Source organism: Chiloscyllium plagiosum, chromosome 7, assembly GCF_004010195.1.
Source record: "Chiloscyllium plagiosum isolate BGI_BamShark_2017 chromosome 7, ASM401019v2, whole genome shotgun sequence".
NCBI classification, from domain to species: Eukaryota; Metazoa; Chordata; class Chondrichthyes; order Orectolobiformes; family Hemiscylliidae; genus Chiloscyllium; species Chiloscyllium plagiosum.
In genome coordinates, this window is record NC_057716.1 from 15,112,132 (window position 1) to 15,126,386 (window position 14,255).

Below are 14,255 nucleotides of genomic sequence, written 5' to 3' on the forward strand. Positions count from 1 at the left end.
TTCTCTTTAAAATTTTAATATGGTCCACAGAGTACAAGACAATACACACCAAAAGGTCAAACATTTACAAACTATAGAATCTTCCAATTACAGTGAAATATACAATCAGGAAGTCCAGGTTTATATATGAACAAGTAAAGTACAATTGATAACATCTTGTTTAATTGGAGTGAGGTCTTGTGTTAACACCAAGCTTGGCTTTACAGAAGTTTCCTTGCTGGTTAGTGTCGAGATCCTGAATCACCACAGCATTCCTGGAATGAGCAGAATGAAGACAACGATCATATTCCGATAGACTGTGTTCAATGTTTTATTGTTATAGATGATCATGAACGAGAGACAATTCTTTGGTAGAAAATCGCAGTTTTATACTCACGTTTGAAACCTCCCGCAGTGACCAGTCTTTTGATTTGCTTGACACCTGTATTAAAAAAATCAGATTATTGATTTAATGCCAGGAATCAATGAATCATTTTGTTATTTTTCTAATCTATTAGACCCTTCTCTGAATAACATAATTCTATATTGTGACGTTTAAAATGACGATGCAATGTTAGCTCCTTCAATTTTGAAGTTGGAATTCAGACACTCAGTACTGGAGTGGACAACTCCTCATCAAGTATCTCTCACTCTCCAGCGCAGTGATAATCAATCCAGTTTTGGAACAGTGGTACTGTGGTATTGGTGGATACACTAATGGGGAATTAGATTGTTGATCAGTTTACATTTGCTGCATACTCTCAAGAACACAGGAACTATTGAAAAACAGGAAGTGCTGGAGAACCTCAGCAGGTCTGGCAGCATCTTTGGAAAAAGAAACAGATTTAACGCTTCAAGGATAGTATGACTCTTCTTCAAAAGCCATGCTGGACTTAACATAGCATTTCTATTTCTTTCGCCACAGCCCCTGCCAGAGCTGCTGGGATTTGCCAGCACTTACTTTCAGAATCTGCATTGTTTTAACTTTGCACTGCAATAAATATCTGATAAATCTTGAACATCTAAAAGTTGATTCCATTACATTGTTCTAGTGTGAAATGATATTCACGAGAAAGCATAAGCATCTCTACTTAGGCTTCTCTCAAAATCCTTTGACTAGCACTGGAGAAGATTCAGCAAGATTCATGTGTTTGTCTTCCTTCCCCCTACTGAATCTGGGTGATACTAAATTCAATAAAAACACCACACAGTACTGTGACAGGCTCCACACTAAACAGAGAAATCCAATTTATTGTCGACAATAATGTTCTGGTGAAAATCCAGATATGTACTTACGTTTGTAGACTTTTGGACGAGAGGTTTTTCTGGCTTTCACCTGAATTTAAATAGAAATGTTTTAGTCCTGGAGTAGATTTGATGAAGCACTAGTTTTAGCATCACCACTAAATCAATAACCCAAAAAAAGATTAAATAATGAGATTTTAAATTGTTAGCTTTCTGTGATGCGGTGCAATGTTTCAGTGTGGAATGGCGAAAGCTTCACCAGATATATGGACAGTTCATGGTGGAACAAACATGAGTGCAGTCCTGGTACAGTATGGTCATTGGTCAAAGTATTAATGTAATAAAATGGACAGTGTTATGTTAACCTTAGATAATAAAGACTAATTATTTCCTTGAAGAGCAACAAGCAGTAATAATATTTCTGCGCAGACTTATAGCCAGGAGCGGCTCTGATCTTTGTTCCACTGCAACAAGGGATCGCCGAAGGAAGAGTTTGAAGATTTGAAATACAACTTTGAGTCGGACAAATCTGAGTCTGGGATAAAATGCAAAGTCAGAGATCCCATTGCCCTGGTGAGTTTAATGGTGAGGTTACCTCGATACTGTTTTCACTGGACTCGAAGGATCCACTTCTGCTGTCAAACGTCTTCAACCCCCGACACTCCACGTCAACGTCAACAACCTCATCCGCAAAATATTCAACATGGCTCTTGCAAAATCCTTTCGTCTGTCAAATGCAATGGGAGAGTATTAAAGTTATTGATCACAATAGCTTTGGCAATCACTGAGGGAGTTTTCATAACATAATTCATTACACATTCTACTTTTTATTGTATCTCAACTAGAATGCACAACGCTTTCTACCATGTAGTCAGTAAAAATAGCCCTCTCTATGACATAAACCAAGTCATACAGTCTTTTCTATCAATATGCATCACTCTTTCTATATGATATATCGATAAACATGATCTCTAATTCAGGCCACATCGTCCTTCCTATGACATAAGATCCTTTCTGTGATATTAACATGATGGTTTGGATGTGACAATGTAATTGAGAACTTACTGCAGGCTTTTTGGTGCGGAAATAGCAGCTGGGATCATCAAATTCCAGTCCAGAATTCTTGGAGCAGACGGTTTCTTTCACAGAGAATGTTAAATCCACATTGTATGACAATTTCCCTGTGCGGTAAATCTAATGAGAGGAAAACAGTTCATGAGTGTCTGACTGTGTCTGGTGCTCTTACTCTGAGCTGATTCACCCACAGCTTAAATGTAATATAACATTCTGCTTCTGTTTAATAAGCTGTGTGGAACTACACTCTAATATTCTTGTAGAGTTTAGAGAGTGAAAAAGATTGAGACCAGGCCACACTTACATCCTTCACCCTTCTCCTGGTTATCCCACACAGATTGCTGGTCTCGGTGATTTGGTTCAGTTTTATAACAGACACTCTCAAAGCATCCTTAGGCCTTGGTATTCCTGTCGATAGAGAAAAGGATAAGTTGTACAAAACATTCCATAATTGTTCAACAAATTATTTTTCCACCTCGGTGATATCTGAGGGAGTGAACCTCAATGGCAATAACTCGTTGCTTGATGAAGAGTCACTCTCTCTGGGACCTACCTGAGCAGTGGACAATCTGCACTGCAGCAATGGTGAGGAGGAAGGCTTTCATTCTGCCTCTTGTGTGATCAGCTGGCTGCTTTCTCAGAGTAAAGGAGCTGCTTCTCTCTCTTGCTCTGCCCTTTCCTTGCTGCGTTCAGTCTTTATATCCTGTGCCTCCACCACAATCAAACACTGACTCATATTTACTCAGTTTGGTCCTGGGCAGGGGAAGCTGCTGCCAAGTGGCTGTAACATGGGCAGAGCTTCCTCCCAGTATCGTCACCGTGTTTAGGTTTGCTGGCAATGGGTTAGTTCAGAAATTTTTCAAGGCTCCTGTCCTTGTCACAGTGAGAAGATGTGACAAATGGTTATAAAGTTATATTCCTGAAATAATAATCTAAGCATTTTGTCGAATAGTCCTAGTTCAAGAGATCAAATCTCACTATAGCATCTGGGAACTTTTATGTTTGATTCATTGGTATATGTATTGAAACAATTATATTGTCTACAAATCCTTCAGGTTCACTCAAGTTCTTTTGAGATAGAGATCTAGTTCTCTGACCTACATGTGACTTCTGACCCACAGCAATGTGATTGGCACTTTACTTCCCATTGAAAGGGCATGAATGCAACTCACTGCTATCCTCTCAAGGTAATTCGAAATGTTGATCTTTCCAGTAATGCCCAAATCCTGGGAATCAAACAAAAAAGACAAATTTGTAGAAATTCACACTCCCTTCCCTGTAGTGAACAGAGATCTACAGAGACTGATTTTCATTTTATGTTAATGAAAATTGTAGTCGGTAAATAGCTTGTAACGCTGTATCTTGCAATAGATGGCACTCACTTAGGCTGAAATTGCATGCAGAAGACTCACCCAGCTACTTCAGGAAGATGGAATTCTAATGCTTTGATGTCCTGACAGTGTATGATAGTAATCAGGACAATTTCCTCACCAATGTCACAGAGAATGATAGGTTCCCATAGATCAGTTTGTTAATTTTATAAATATTTTTAAAGATTGGTTTCTATGCGGAATTTTACATTTTGTTCAAAGGAATAAAGAGGTCACACACTACCTGGAAATCGAGAAACAGATTGTCATCTCCAAATGTAGATGGTAATCATGTTGTGAAATACTAAGTTTAGGCTTTTTTGGTGGAAGAATAGTTTTCTTGACTCCACACTGTGGCCTTTTGGTCGGTTGGGACACCCTCGAATGTAAAATAAAAGGCACGCAGTCTCTTCCTGTGAGGGCCACAGGAAACTTTTAGTTCCATTTGACAAATAATTATCAAATACTGTCATAGATATTGAAAGCCCTGAAAACATGGTGTTCCTTCATGAGTTTGTGACCAAAGGTGAAAGCCTAATGGTGACTCAAAAACATTCAGCCGGATAAGTATTAAATGGTTGGATACGTTGGAATGTCACAATTAAACGGTGCAATGTAATATAAATGCTTTTAGTGCAAAAATCCATCATAAGGATTTCTCCTGCAAAAGTAAGTTCTTCCTTTAGTTGACCTGCCTTGTGCAATTATTGTCAGGGATTACAGGAATTTTACAAATATCAGCTATAATGCATTAAAAATGCAAGGAAATAGCATATTTTCCATTGCTGTCATATTTTGTGCTGTGATTTAAACTACTTGTTAAAAAGAAAAAGCCTTGATTTTACACATATATGGAAATCCTTGCCCATTTCCTGATAGCTCACCTGGTAGAGTAGAGTACTGTTGTGGAGCGGTTACTGATCATCATTAGGCCCCTGGTTTCCTTTCCTTTGATTGACAGGTATCCTGCTTCAAGTAGAAATGCAGTTCTGTCAGCTTCAAGCCCTGTAAGCTTCTCTTACGGAAGCTAGAGACAATTTGAATGCTTGGTTTGATTTCAAAAGCTAAAATAGAAGGATATGCTGACAGAGATGGAAGTGAATAAAGATTCAAGCGCGGTGCAAACACCAACATGTTCCTGTTGAAAGAGTGGCATCAAGCAGCCGGAGGAGCCAATGGGAATAGTTGGTAAACTCTTAACTGGCAGACATGGCACAAAGGAAGATGACTGTGGTTGCTGGATGTCAGTCATCTTTGCCAGGTAAAAACAAGGACTGCAAATGCTGGAAACCAGATTCTAGATGAGAGTGTTGCTGGAAAAGCACAGCAGTTCAGGCAGCATCCGAGGAGCAGGAAAAATCGATGTTTCGGGCAAAAGCCCTTCATCAGGAATAGAGGCAAAGTGCCTGCAGAGTGGATCTCTCCACCCTGAAGGCTCTCTGCCTCTATTCCCGATGAATGGCTTTTACCTGAAACGTCGATTTTCTTGCTCCTCGGATACTGCCTGAACTGATGTGCTTTTCCAGCACCACTCTAATCTAGAGTCAGTCATCTCTGCTCCAGGGCATCTATTCAGAAGTTCCTCAGAGTAGTATCCACAGCCCATCCATTTTCAGCTGCTTCATCAATGACCTTCCTTCCATCATAAGGTCAGAGGTGTGTATGTTCGTTGATGATTGCACAATGTTCAGCACCATTCGTGACTCCTCAGATATTGTGTACCCATTGGCAGTAAGAACTGGACATCCATTGGTCTGAAAATTGGCAAGCAGCATTCATGACAAGTTCAACAAGGGAGAAACTAACCATTTCCCTTGATGTTCAGTGGCATTACTATAGCTGAATTGCCACTGTCAATTTCCTGGGGGTTTCCATTGTCCAGAAGTAAACTGAAATAGCCATATAAATACTGTGATTACTGTGAACAGATCAGAGGCTGGTAATTCTGTAGCGAGTAACTCACCTCCCGGCTTCCCAATGATATTCTACAATCTACAAAATGTGAGTTCGGAATGTGATGAAACATTACCCACTTGCTTTAATGAATGCAGCTCCAGCAACATTCAAAAGGAATTGACACCACCCAGGACAAATCAGTCCAGTTGATTAGCACCCCATTCACCAAAATCAAAATTCACTTCCTTCACCACGGTTACACAGTAACAGCTATGTTCATCATCTACAAGATGGACTGGAGTAATTCTCTCAGGCTCTTCTGACAGCACCTTCCAACGCCATAGCCACTACCACCTTGAATGACAAGGACAACACATACATGGGAACACCACCACCTCCAAAATCCCCTCTAAGCCACACACCATCCTGACTTGGAACAATGTTATGACTGTTGTGGGTACAAAATCCTGGAACCCCTCTGCCACCAGCCCCATTGGTCTACCTAGACTACAATGACTGTTGTAGCTCAAGAAAGGACACCACTGCCACCTTCTCCAGGGCAATTATGAATGGGCAATAAATGATGGCACTGTCCCCAATGTCCACATTATATAACCAAATGGAAACAATAGACTGGAACTTATCACTCCTTTTCCTCTGTTACTCTATTCTTATATTAGATCAATCTGTCTGTCGATCTATCCATGCAGCACATAATTGCTGTGCCAAACATTTTTTTTAGCTTCCCTTCAGGTTTAGTCAGTAGATGTTCTTCCACAATGTGAGTAAATGGGTAAACTGCACCACAGCAGCCTGGATGGTCTTGGTAAATCCCATGGTGTTGAATGGCTGCACAGAGGCCTTGAACAGTCCTTATATGAGTTAAAAGGACCTACTCTTGCAGTGGGAGATCAACTCGGGTGGTGTAGTCTCTGATGAGAATGTGCTATCCCCTTCCAGTCATGCTACAAAATCTCAGCTTGGAGGGGTGGGTTGAGCCATATGGAATGGTGTGAGGGAAGGTGTACTACTGGTGGATTCAGGAGGGCATTGAATAAGGGGAAACATGGGTTTCAGTAAACCTTCTCCAGTTGCTTGCCTGTTATAAGTGCCCTGCTGACATGAGTGGGTGTGGAGATGTTTACCCTGGTCTGGGGAGCAAGGAGGAGGTAGTTTCAAGAATACCTATGATGATGCTCTTTTTTGAGTTGAGCTGCATACTGAAAAGTTTGTGTGAGCATTCTATGACCCAGAATTCTGCAGATGGGTACGTGACGATGTGCATGAAGGGCAGAGGTTCTTAGGGTCTTGGCCTGTGATTTCCATGAGGTCATGTTCATTTTACCGAGGAGGTTACTGTGGATTGTAACTTTTTCTGAACTTTTGTGCATGTACGTGAGGTTCTGTCAAGGGTAGTCAATGTGCTTCAGACTCTGGCTGTATTGATGATGTTCTCAGTCCAGTTCTACATCCTGTTCCATTGCAACCCTAGCTGCTCTGGTGTGTTAGTCGAACTGTCAGGGTGGGGATGAGTCTGCCCTTCATTTTCATGAATCTGATCCCAACCAGCTCCAACTGGCTTAACGCAACAAAGCAGAACCTTAAAAGAAGCTATTGAGAGATCACAGCAATCTATCCATGACAGCAGAGGCTATTCAGTTCCACATGTGTAGAAATAACATCAGGAGCTTGTTTTGGACCAGGGATTTGTTGACAGTGGAGAACGTTGTGGTTGAGGTTTCCTGCTTCCGGGCTTCAGGAGGTGGGCCCATTGGCAGGTTTTGTGAGGGGAGGGGCAGCTGCAAAAGACTTGGGAGAGGATAAACATGCATTGCTGGTCAATATTTATCCATCAGCCAAGATAATTGATTTTGTGGTCATCTAGTCAGTGCTGTTTGTGGGATCATGCTGTGTGTATATTGGCTAGCATGCTTCCCTACATATCAACAATGACCCCACTTCAAAAAAAAATTGCAATTGGCTTTGTGACAACCCGAGGTTGTGAAAGGGCTACGTAAAGGTTGGCTTCCTTCTTAATTTGGGTCAGTTAAAGACGATCAGTGATCAAACATCAGATGTTTCCTCAGTGAGTAGATGATGATTGGAATGCACTTGTTTAAATGGGGCTTCAACCCAAGTTAAAACTGACAATTCAAAGAAAGAAAAAGGTTATATATGCATCGGATTTTTCACAAAGTTTCGACAAAATACTTCTTTCAAAATGTAGTCTCTGTTGTAGGAAACATGCACAAAATTTGCTCATAGCAAACTCCTACAAACAGCAGTGTAATTATACTAGATCATTAGCAATTTTTGTGATATGGACTGAGGTCTAGACACTCGGACAGTTTCCGTGCTCTTCTGCAAAACAGTCTTGCATGATCTTGGTAGAGGACAGCAATGTCTTCAGTTCTTTTTCAGAATCTGAAAACTCAGGTCGTTATGAAAATAATGAACCACAATGCTCATGGTTTGAACAAAAGATTTTCAATTAAACAAAAATCAAAGAACATGAATTTTAATAGTGCCACTTTCTCTTAAACAGGATGAGTTAGCTCAGTTGGCTGGATGGTTGGTTTGCAATGTGAAGTAAAGCCAACAGTCTGGCTTCCATTCCAGCACTGGCTGATGATACCTTGCAGGAGTCTCATCTTCAACCTCTCCCCTTGCCTGAAGAATGGCGACTCTCAGGTTAAATCACCAGGAGTCATCTCTCTCTAATGAGAGAGCAACTCTATGACCTATTATGACAGTGGCAAATTTAACCTAAATCCAGGGCGTACACTGAAAGAAACTTTGCCCTCCAAGAAAAGAGTGATATTGTTTGTTCATAGGTAGTTGTTTGTCGCATTAAAAAAAAGCTGTCTCCTTCCAGTGCTGATGTGTTCTTCGAGCTTCTGTTCCTAGACATGAATGTACATGTTGACCTGGGAACTAATTGATTTGATGCTTGCTATGTTCTTCATAATGTAGCACATCTTTAAGAAGTAACCTCTTTTCCTATAACGGGTATATTGCTAGTGTACGGCTGCATATTTTTCTCATTGATGTGAAGTTTTGGAACTAAAGCTGTGGTAAGACGTTGTAGCAGTCGATTGCTTAGGATTTTGTGGAAATGTATTCTCCTCTGGCTGAATGTTCTATTGTACTTGAATAGCCAACACACTATGTTGTATTACATGAATGTTTTGTGCTAAATGGAACTTGTAATGTATAATTTTGCTTGAACGTTTTTCTAGACTCTGCGTCCATTGCAGTTTGGATTGTTTTTTCTGGAGTTAGACCCTCTTTTGATTGAAGAAGTTCAATGACTGATTTATCTGAGAGAACAATGATGATTCTGCCACAGAAAGGCTCTTGCTGTAAGTTTCTATGTTGCATTATTCACTAATATATACACATCATTATGAAGTTATCTACAGACTCTCCTGGCTATTGTTACCTGCTATTGAAGCATGATCTCAGCAGTATCTTATTTGTTCTTTAAATGAAATATTGACCAAAACCTGTCAAAAGGATGTCAAAAGTAATTCATTTGTCATCAATCTGTTGTTTCTGTGACACATGATCTGATGCTTTTCCTATTTAGTCATGCTGTGTGCTAAATTGATTCAATATCATCCAAAAGTTTAGGAAATAGGCTTTCCACATTTGTCAATGCATGGATCTATGAAATAGATCTGAGAGCTTGATTTTTTTAATGTTATAAAGATTGGTACAGGTGAATTTGAAATTGCTGATTATTTTATTGATGGAACGATGATTTTTGGATTATTATGAGCTTGTATAATACTCATTTTTGTTGTCATGTAAATTAGCAGATTGAAGTTGTTGTTGAATCTTTATAAATATTGTCAATGCAGTACTAAAACTGAAAATTGTTAAAGTTTCTGTTGTTTGAAATTCTGTTTCAATGTAAAGTACAGTTTTCATTTATGGCTTTTGTATCAATATGATGTCTTCAGAGAAATGAATGAAAATATTCCTTTTCCAAGATGGTGAAGAATTTCCAAAAGATCTATGGGTAGAAACTTTCTCAAAATGGTTTCAATCAATAAAGACTCAGTGATTTTTGACTATATAAAAGATGCCTTGATATAATTTTAAACAGTTTTTTTTTCTGCTTTGGAAATACGTTTGCACTGATTTCAACACTATGTTTAGTACTCTTTTTCTATATTTCAATTTGCTGTATAAGGTTGCCAAAACTTCTTAGTTGCAGAATAAAATTTGCATTTGTAGCAGAGATCTTTTAAAGTGATAAAGGTTTTGCAGAAGGGTCACAGCATGTGAAATGTTAACTCTGGTCTCATCATAGATGCTATCAAACCTGCTAGGTTTATTCAACAATTCTGGTTTGGTTTGGTTCAGATCTCCAGCATTTGCTGTTCTTTGCTCTTTCAGTGGGTATTCAGTCCAGAGTTATCAACTTAATTTCTAGTCAAATTTTGTACTGCTGTCACTGCTTCTAAACAGTTTGTTTCACCTATTACTGGCTATAAAAAAGGCTAGTATTCAGACTTACCATTGTAAGTAATTTGCCTGCACGGGATTTCTCTTACAGAGTGTTCCATCACAGCAGCTGCTCTACTCTGTTGATTTTCAAGTTGCTCGCTGGTCTTAAAGCTGCACTAATGACTTTTTAAAAACACAGTTATCATTGAGTTTAGATTAGATTTCCTACAATATGGAAGCAGCCCCTTCGGCCTAACAAGTCCACACCAACTCTCCGAAGAGCAAGCCACCCAGACATATTCCCCTACATTTACCTCTGACTAAAATACCTAACACTATGGGCAATTTAGCACAGCTAATTCACCTAACCTGCACATCTTTGGATTGTGGGAGGAAACCAGAGCACCCAGAGGAAACCTGCGCAGACACGGGGAGAATGTGCAAACTCCAGACAGACAGTCGCCTGAGGTGGGAATGGAACCCGGGTCCCTGGCACTGTGAGGCAGCAGTGCTAACCACTGAGCCACCATGCCACCCTTTTTCCCTTCTCTGAATGGCATCAGGTTTGCTTCAATCTTCACAGCTGCCATAATTGTCCAAACAAGGGAATCACTGCACCATGTTTTATAGTGTGGTTTTATTCCACATCAATAAATTTGGGTTCAGTACAGATGGGTTGTGGAGAAAGCAAGATCAAGAACTATGTTCAGGCTTGGAATTTATTTATAATTAAGTTTTTAACATATTAAGATAAAATTCTACAATACCTGGCATTCAGAGATAAATCAGGCTCTAATCCTACGTCTACATTATTGAAAAACTGCTTCAATGAGCTATACTACCTATTCCTAATCTGACTACTACACAGTCTCTGGATTAACAGTCTAGTGGTAATTAACAAGGACATCACTTCCCCCTAGTGGTTAACAAAGAGTTTCAAACTACTTACAGTAGAAACAGACCACTCTGCCCTATTGGTCCATATGTCTCTCTTCACATCAGCATATCCTGTCATTTAGTTCCCCGCATGTACTTATGTGGTTTCTTCTTGTACATAATTATGGAATTCACCCTAAGTACTTCTTGTGGTAGCTGGTTACATGTACTTATTATGTTCTGGGTAATAGTGTTTCTTCCTAACAGATTTATTATCGCCTATCTTATACTTATGATCTATAGTTTTGTTCTCACCCACAAGAGGAAATATCTTCTCCAAACATTTTCATGATTTTAAGGTTCTCCGCTTTCAGTTGGTTTCCAGTCTTTTCAGTATTTCCTAATAGGTTTAACCATTCAGTTCTGGTATAATTACATTCTGCAGGGTTGGATGTTTGAGCAATATGGAGTGGCTAAATAGGCTGAAGCTATCTTCCCTAGATTGTCGGAGGCTGAGGCGGTGACCTTATAGAAGTTTATAAACTCAGAAGGGGCATGGATAGGGTGAATAGCCAAGGTCTTTTCCCCAGGGTAGGGGAGTCCAAAACTAGAGGACATAGGGTGAGAGGGGAAAGATTTAAAAGGGAGCTAAGGGGCAACATTTTCATGCAGAGGGTGGTGAATGTATGGAGTGAGCTGACAGAGGAAGTGTTTGAGGCTGGTACAATTGCAATGTTTAAGGAATATCTAGATGGGTACATGAATAGGAAAGATTTTGAGAGATATGGCCAAATGCTGGCAAATGAAACTAGATTAACTTCGGATATCTGGCTGGCGTGATTCGATTACTCTGTATTCAATCTGGTGAATAATTTTCCAGACTTCTACGTGATTTGACATTGTTTTTGTAATATGGACATCAGAACTATGCACATTGCACCAGGTATGTTCTCACTACTACTGATACACGTTTAACGTAACTTCACTGTTACACAATTCTATTGCTCCAAACAATGAGCCCAGTGCTTTATTTGCATCTTTTTGTGTCCTTATCAACTTTCATCATCCTTTTTTAGTGATTGTTGCATCTATCCAGAAACCCATCAAACTACCATCAGCACAACCGCACCCCCAACTGATTCACAAGCTGCAATTTTCCGAGGAGCACTTGACCTGCTCATTTTTTTTTTTCAAAATGTGATACCTCACACTCAAACATACTGAAGTTCATTTGCCAATTACCAAGTTTTTAAATTTTTAACAAAATAAAATGTTGTGTATTGGATTCCTTCCTTGTAATCATATTGACCAGTTTTGTGACATTTCCTATTACTGAAATTATGGCCAGGATTTTCAATTTGGGAGTTAAAGTATGTATTATGTATCTTAGAGACCTTCCCATATTGAGATCTGGGTGGTTCAGGTGCTGTCCTGGTGAATCTTAACAAGAAGAGGCATTTGTCTTTGATAACAATGTAGTTTATCACATGACCACCATAGGTACAAACTACATTGATTAGTTAGGTATAATTACTTAAGACTGTCAGGAGCCAGAGACTGCAAGCTCAATTTTCCAAGCAATCTCACTTCATTTTTATCGAAGGAGAGAGTTCTGAATTTCTGACAGGAGATTTTGATGAGAGATCTTTCAGAAATATGGAGTCATGCTTCCATTTTGACAGTTCTCTCAGATTGCAGAATAAAACCAAAAGAACTGTGGATGCTGTAAATGAGGAATGAAAACAAAAGTTGCTGGAAAAGGTTTTTGAGGAAAGGTCACCGGACCTGAAATGTTAACTCGGACCTTTCTTCACAGATGCTGCCAGACCTGTTGAGCTTTTCCAGCAACTTCTGTTTTTGTTCCTCTCATAGTGCAGAGTTGTCAGAGAAAGGCAAACCACGCACACCCATTCTCTTATCACGTCCGCTGTCGTATTCTGGAACTGAAAGCTTTAGAGTCATAGATAGCCACTTTGATTGTTGCTGTCAGCTGGTAACTACATCAGATAAGTGTGAGGTTAGGGTGCCAAGAGGGTAGGGAGATGGGATGCCAGGTAAGTGGCGCGTCAGCTGCAAAGGTGTCAGGGGATAGGGTGGTGAAGGAGTGAAGGGCCCAGGCATCTCTCAGGTGGTGAAGGTGGGGGACAGTTCCAGAATGCGGGAAGTGGTGCCTGGTCCAACATGGCTGAAGGGTAGTCACATTTGAGTGCTGTACGTTATCTGGGATGGTGTAATTGGGGTTTATGTGAATTAAATATATGGTCAGTTGAATAGTTAGTTTGGAGTAAGTAACTTTCCCTGAGTAGCTAACTTGCTTAATTTCATTGGAACCCCTCAGAATTCTCCACTTTATACGAAGACAGCCAAAGGTTCCAGGTGTCAACGAGTTGCCCAGTGGAATCTTCAATTTCCAGGGCAACTCCTTCACAGTTTTCTGAGGTGGATATTCACAGAACCCTCATAAACAGCTCTTCACTCATTGGAAAGCCTGGAGCTATCCAAAGTAAAGCCTTTGTTGGTTGCCCTCAGGATGTCACAGAGCAACACTAGGTGGACACAAGGTTTAGTGTTGTGCTGTCAGAGGTTGTGCTCCTGCTTGTCTGGATCAGCAGAGAAGCTGTTTTCCCAAGTAATTGCTGAGAAAAGCTCTCCCACATGTGCCATCCCCAACTACCTCTCTCAACTCCCACCCTAACATGGTGCAATTTCCATCTATCCCTGTCACTTCGCAGGACCTCCAGATCAAGCCCCAGTCATGAGTCACAGCACAGATGATGCTCTGGACAAAGGCTTCATCAACCCCAGACCGACTGCAGGCCAAGAGCAGGGATGATCCTGGCAGATAGTCTCCTCCTGCTCTTACGTTTGTATTAGGAGTCCACCCACTTTTGCACTCAACCAGTTTCCCAGTCATGTCAGTAGCTTGCCCTCAATTCTGTGGGCTTCTACCTTAGCTAGCAGTCACTTGTATGGGACTTTATCAGATGCCTTCTGGAAGTCCACAGACATGTCCCTGTCCATTACCTTAGTCACTTCTTCAAAAACGTCTTTATGATTTGTCAGGCATGACCTATCTGTCATGAATCCATGCTGGTTCTCCATGATTAACTGAACATTTTTAAGGTGTTAGATACCCCAACCTTAATTATAGACTCCAACAAATTCCCCACCATGAATGTTAGGCTAACTGGCTTGTAATTCACTGGTTTCCCTCCTTTACCCTTCTTAAAAGGTGCAGAGATATGAACAATTTTCCAATCCAAAGGGATGACTCTTGTATTTCGGGAATTCTGAAAGATTGTAGTTAGAGCATCTACAATGTGCTCCCCCACCTCCTTTAACACCCTCGAATGGAAACAG

At 40.3% G+C, this 14,255-nt stretch overlaps 1 protein-coding gene across 1 annotated transcript; it reads right to left on the bottom strand.

Moving 5' to 3' along the window:
• Window positions 1-2,991, bottom strand: LOC122551985 (secreted phosphoprotein 24-like). The gene is made up of 7 exons (XM_043694548.1): window positions 2,852-2,991; window positions 2,603-2,706; window positions 2,290-2,418; window positions 1,820-1,951; window positions 1,276-1,315; window positions 377-421; window positions 1-254 (listed from the first exon to the last, which is right to left on the bottom strand). The coding sequence occupies exons 1-7, from the start codon at window positions 2,901-2,903 to the stop codon at window positions 241-243; spliced, it is 516 nt and encodes a 171-aa protein (XP_043550483.1). The 5' UTR covers window positions 2,904-2,991; the 3' UTR covers window positions 1-240.
• Window positions 2,992-14,255: the final 11,264 nt, after the last annotated feature.

What these genes read in the sequence shown, in the direction of transcription:
- LOC122551985 (XM_043694548.1), bottom strand. Translation starts at nt 2,903, where the DNA reads ATGAAAGCCTTCCTCCTCACCATTGCTGCAGTGCAGATTGTCCACTGC. An exon ending in CCAGGAGAAGGGTGAAGGAT is followed by an intron (nt 2,419 to 2,602) that starts GTAAGTGTGGCC and finishes TCCTCTCATTAG; the next exon opens with ATTTACCGCACAGGGAAATT. An exon ending in TCGTCCAAAAGTCTACAAAC is followed by an intron (nt 422 to 1,275) that starts GTAAGTACATAT and finishes TTTTTAATACAG; the next exon opens with GTGTCAAGCAAATCAAAAGA.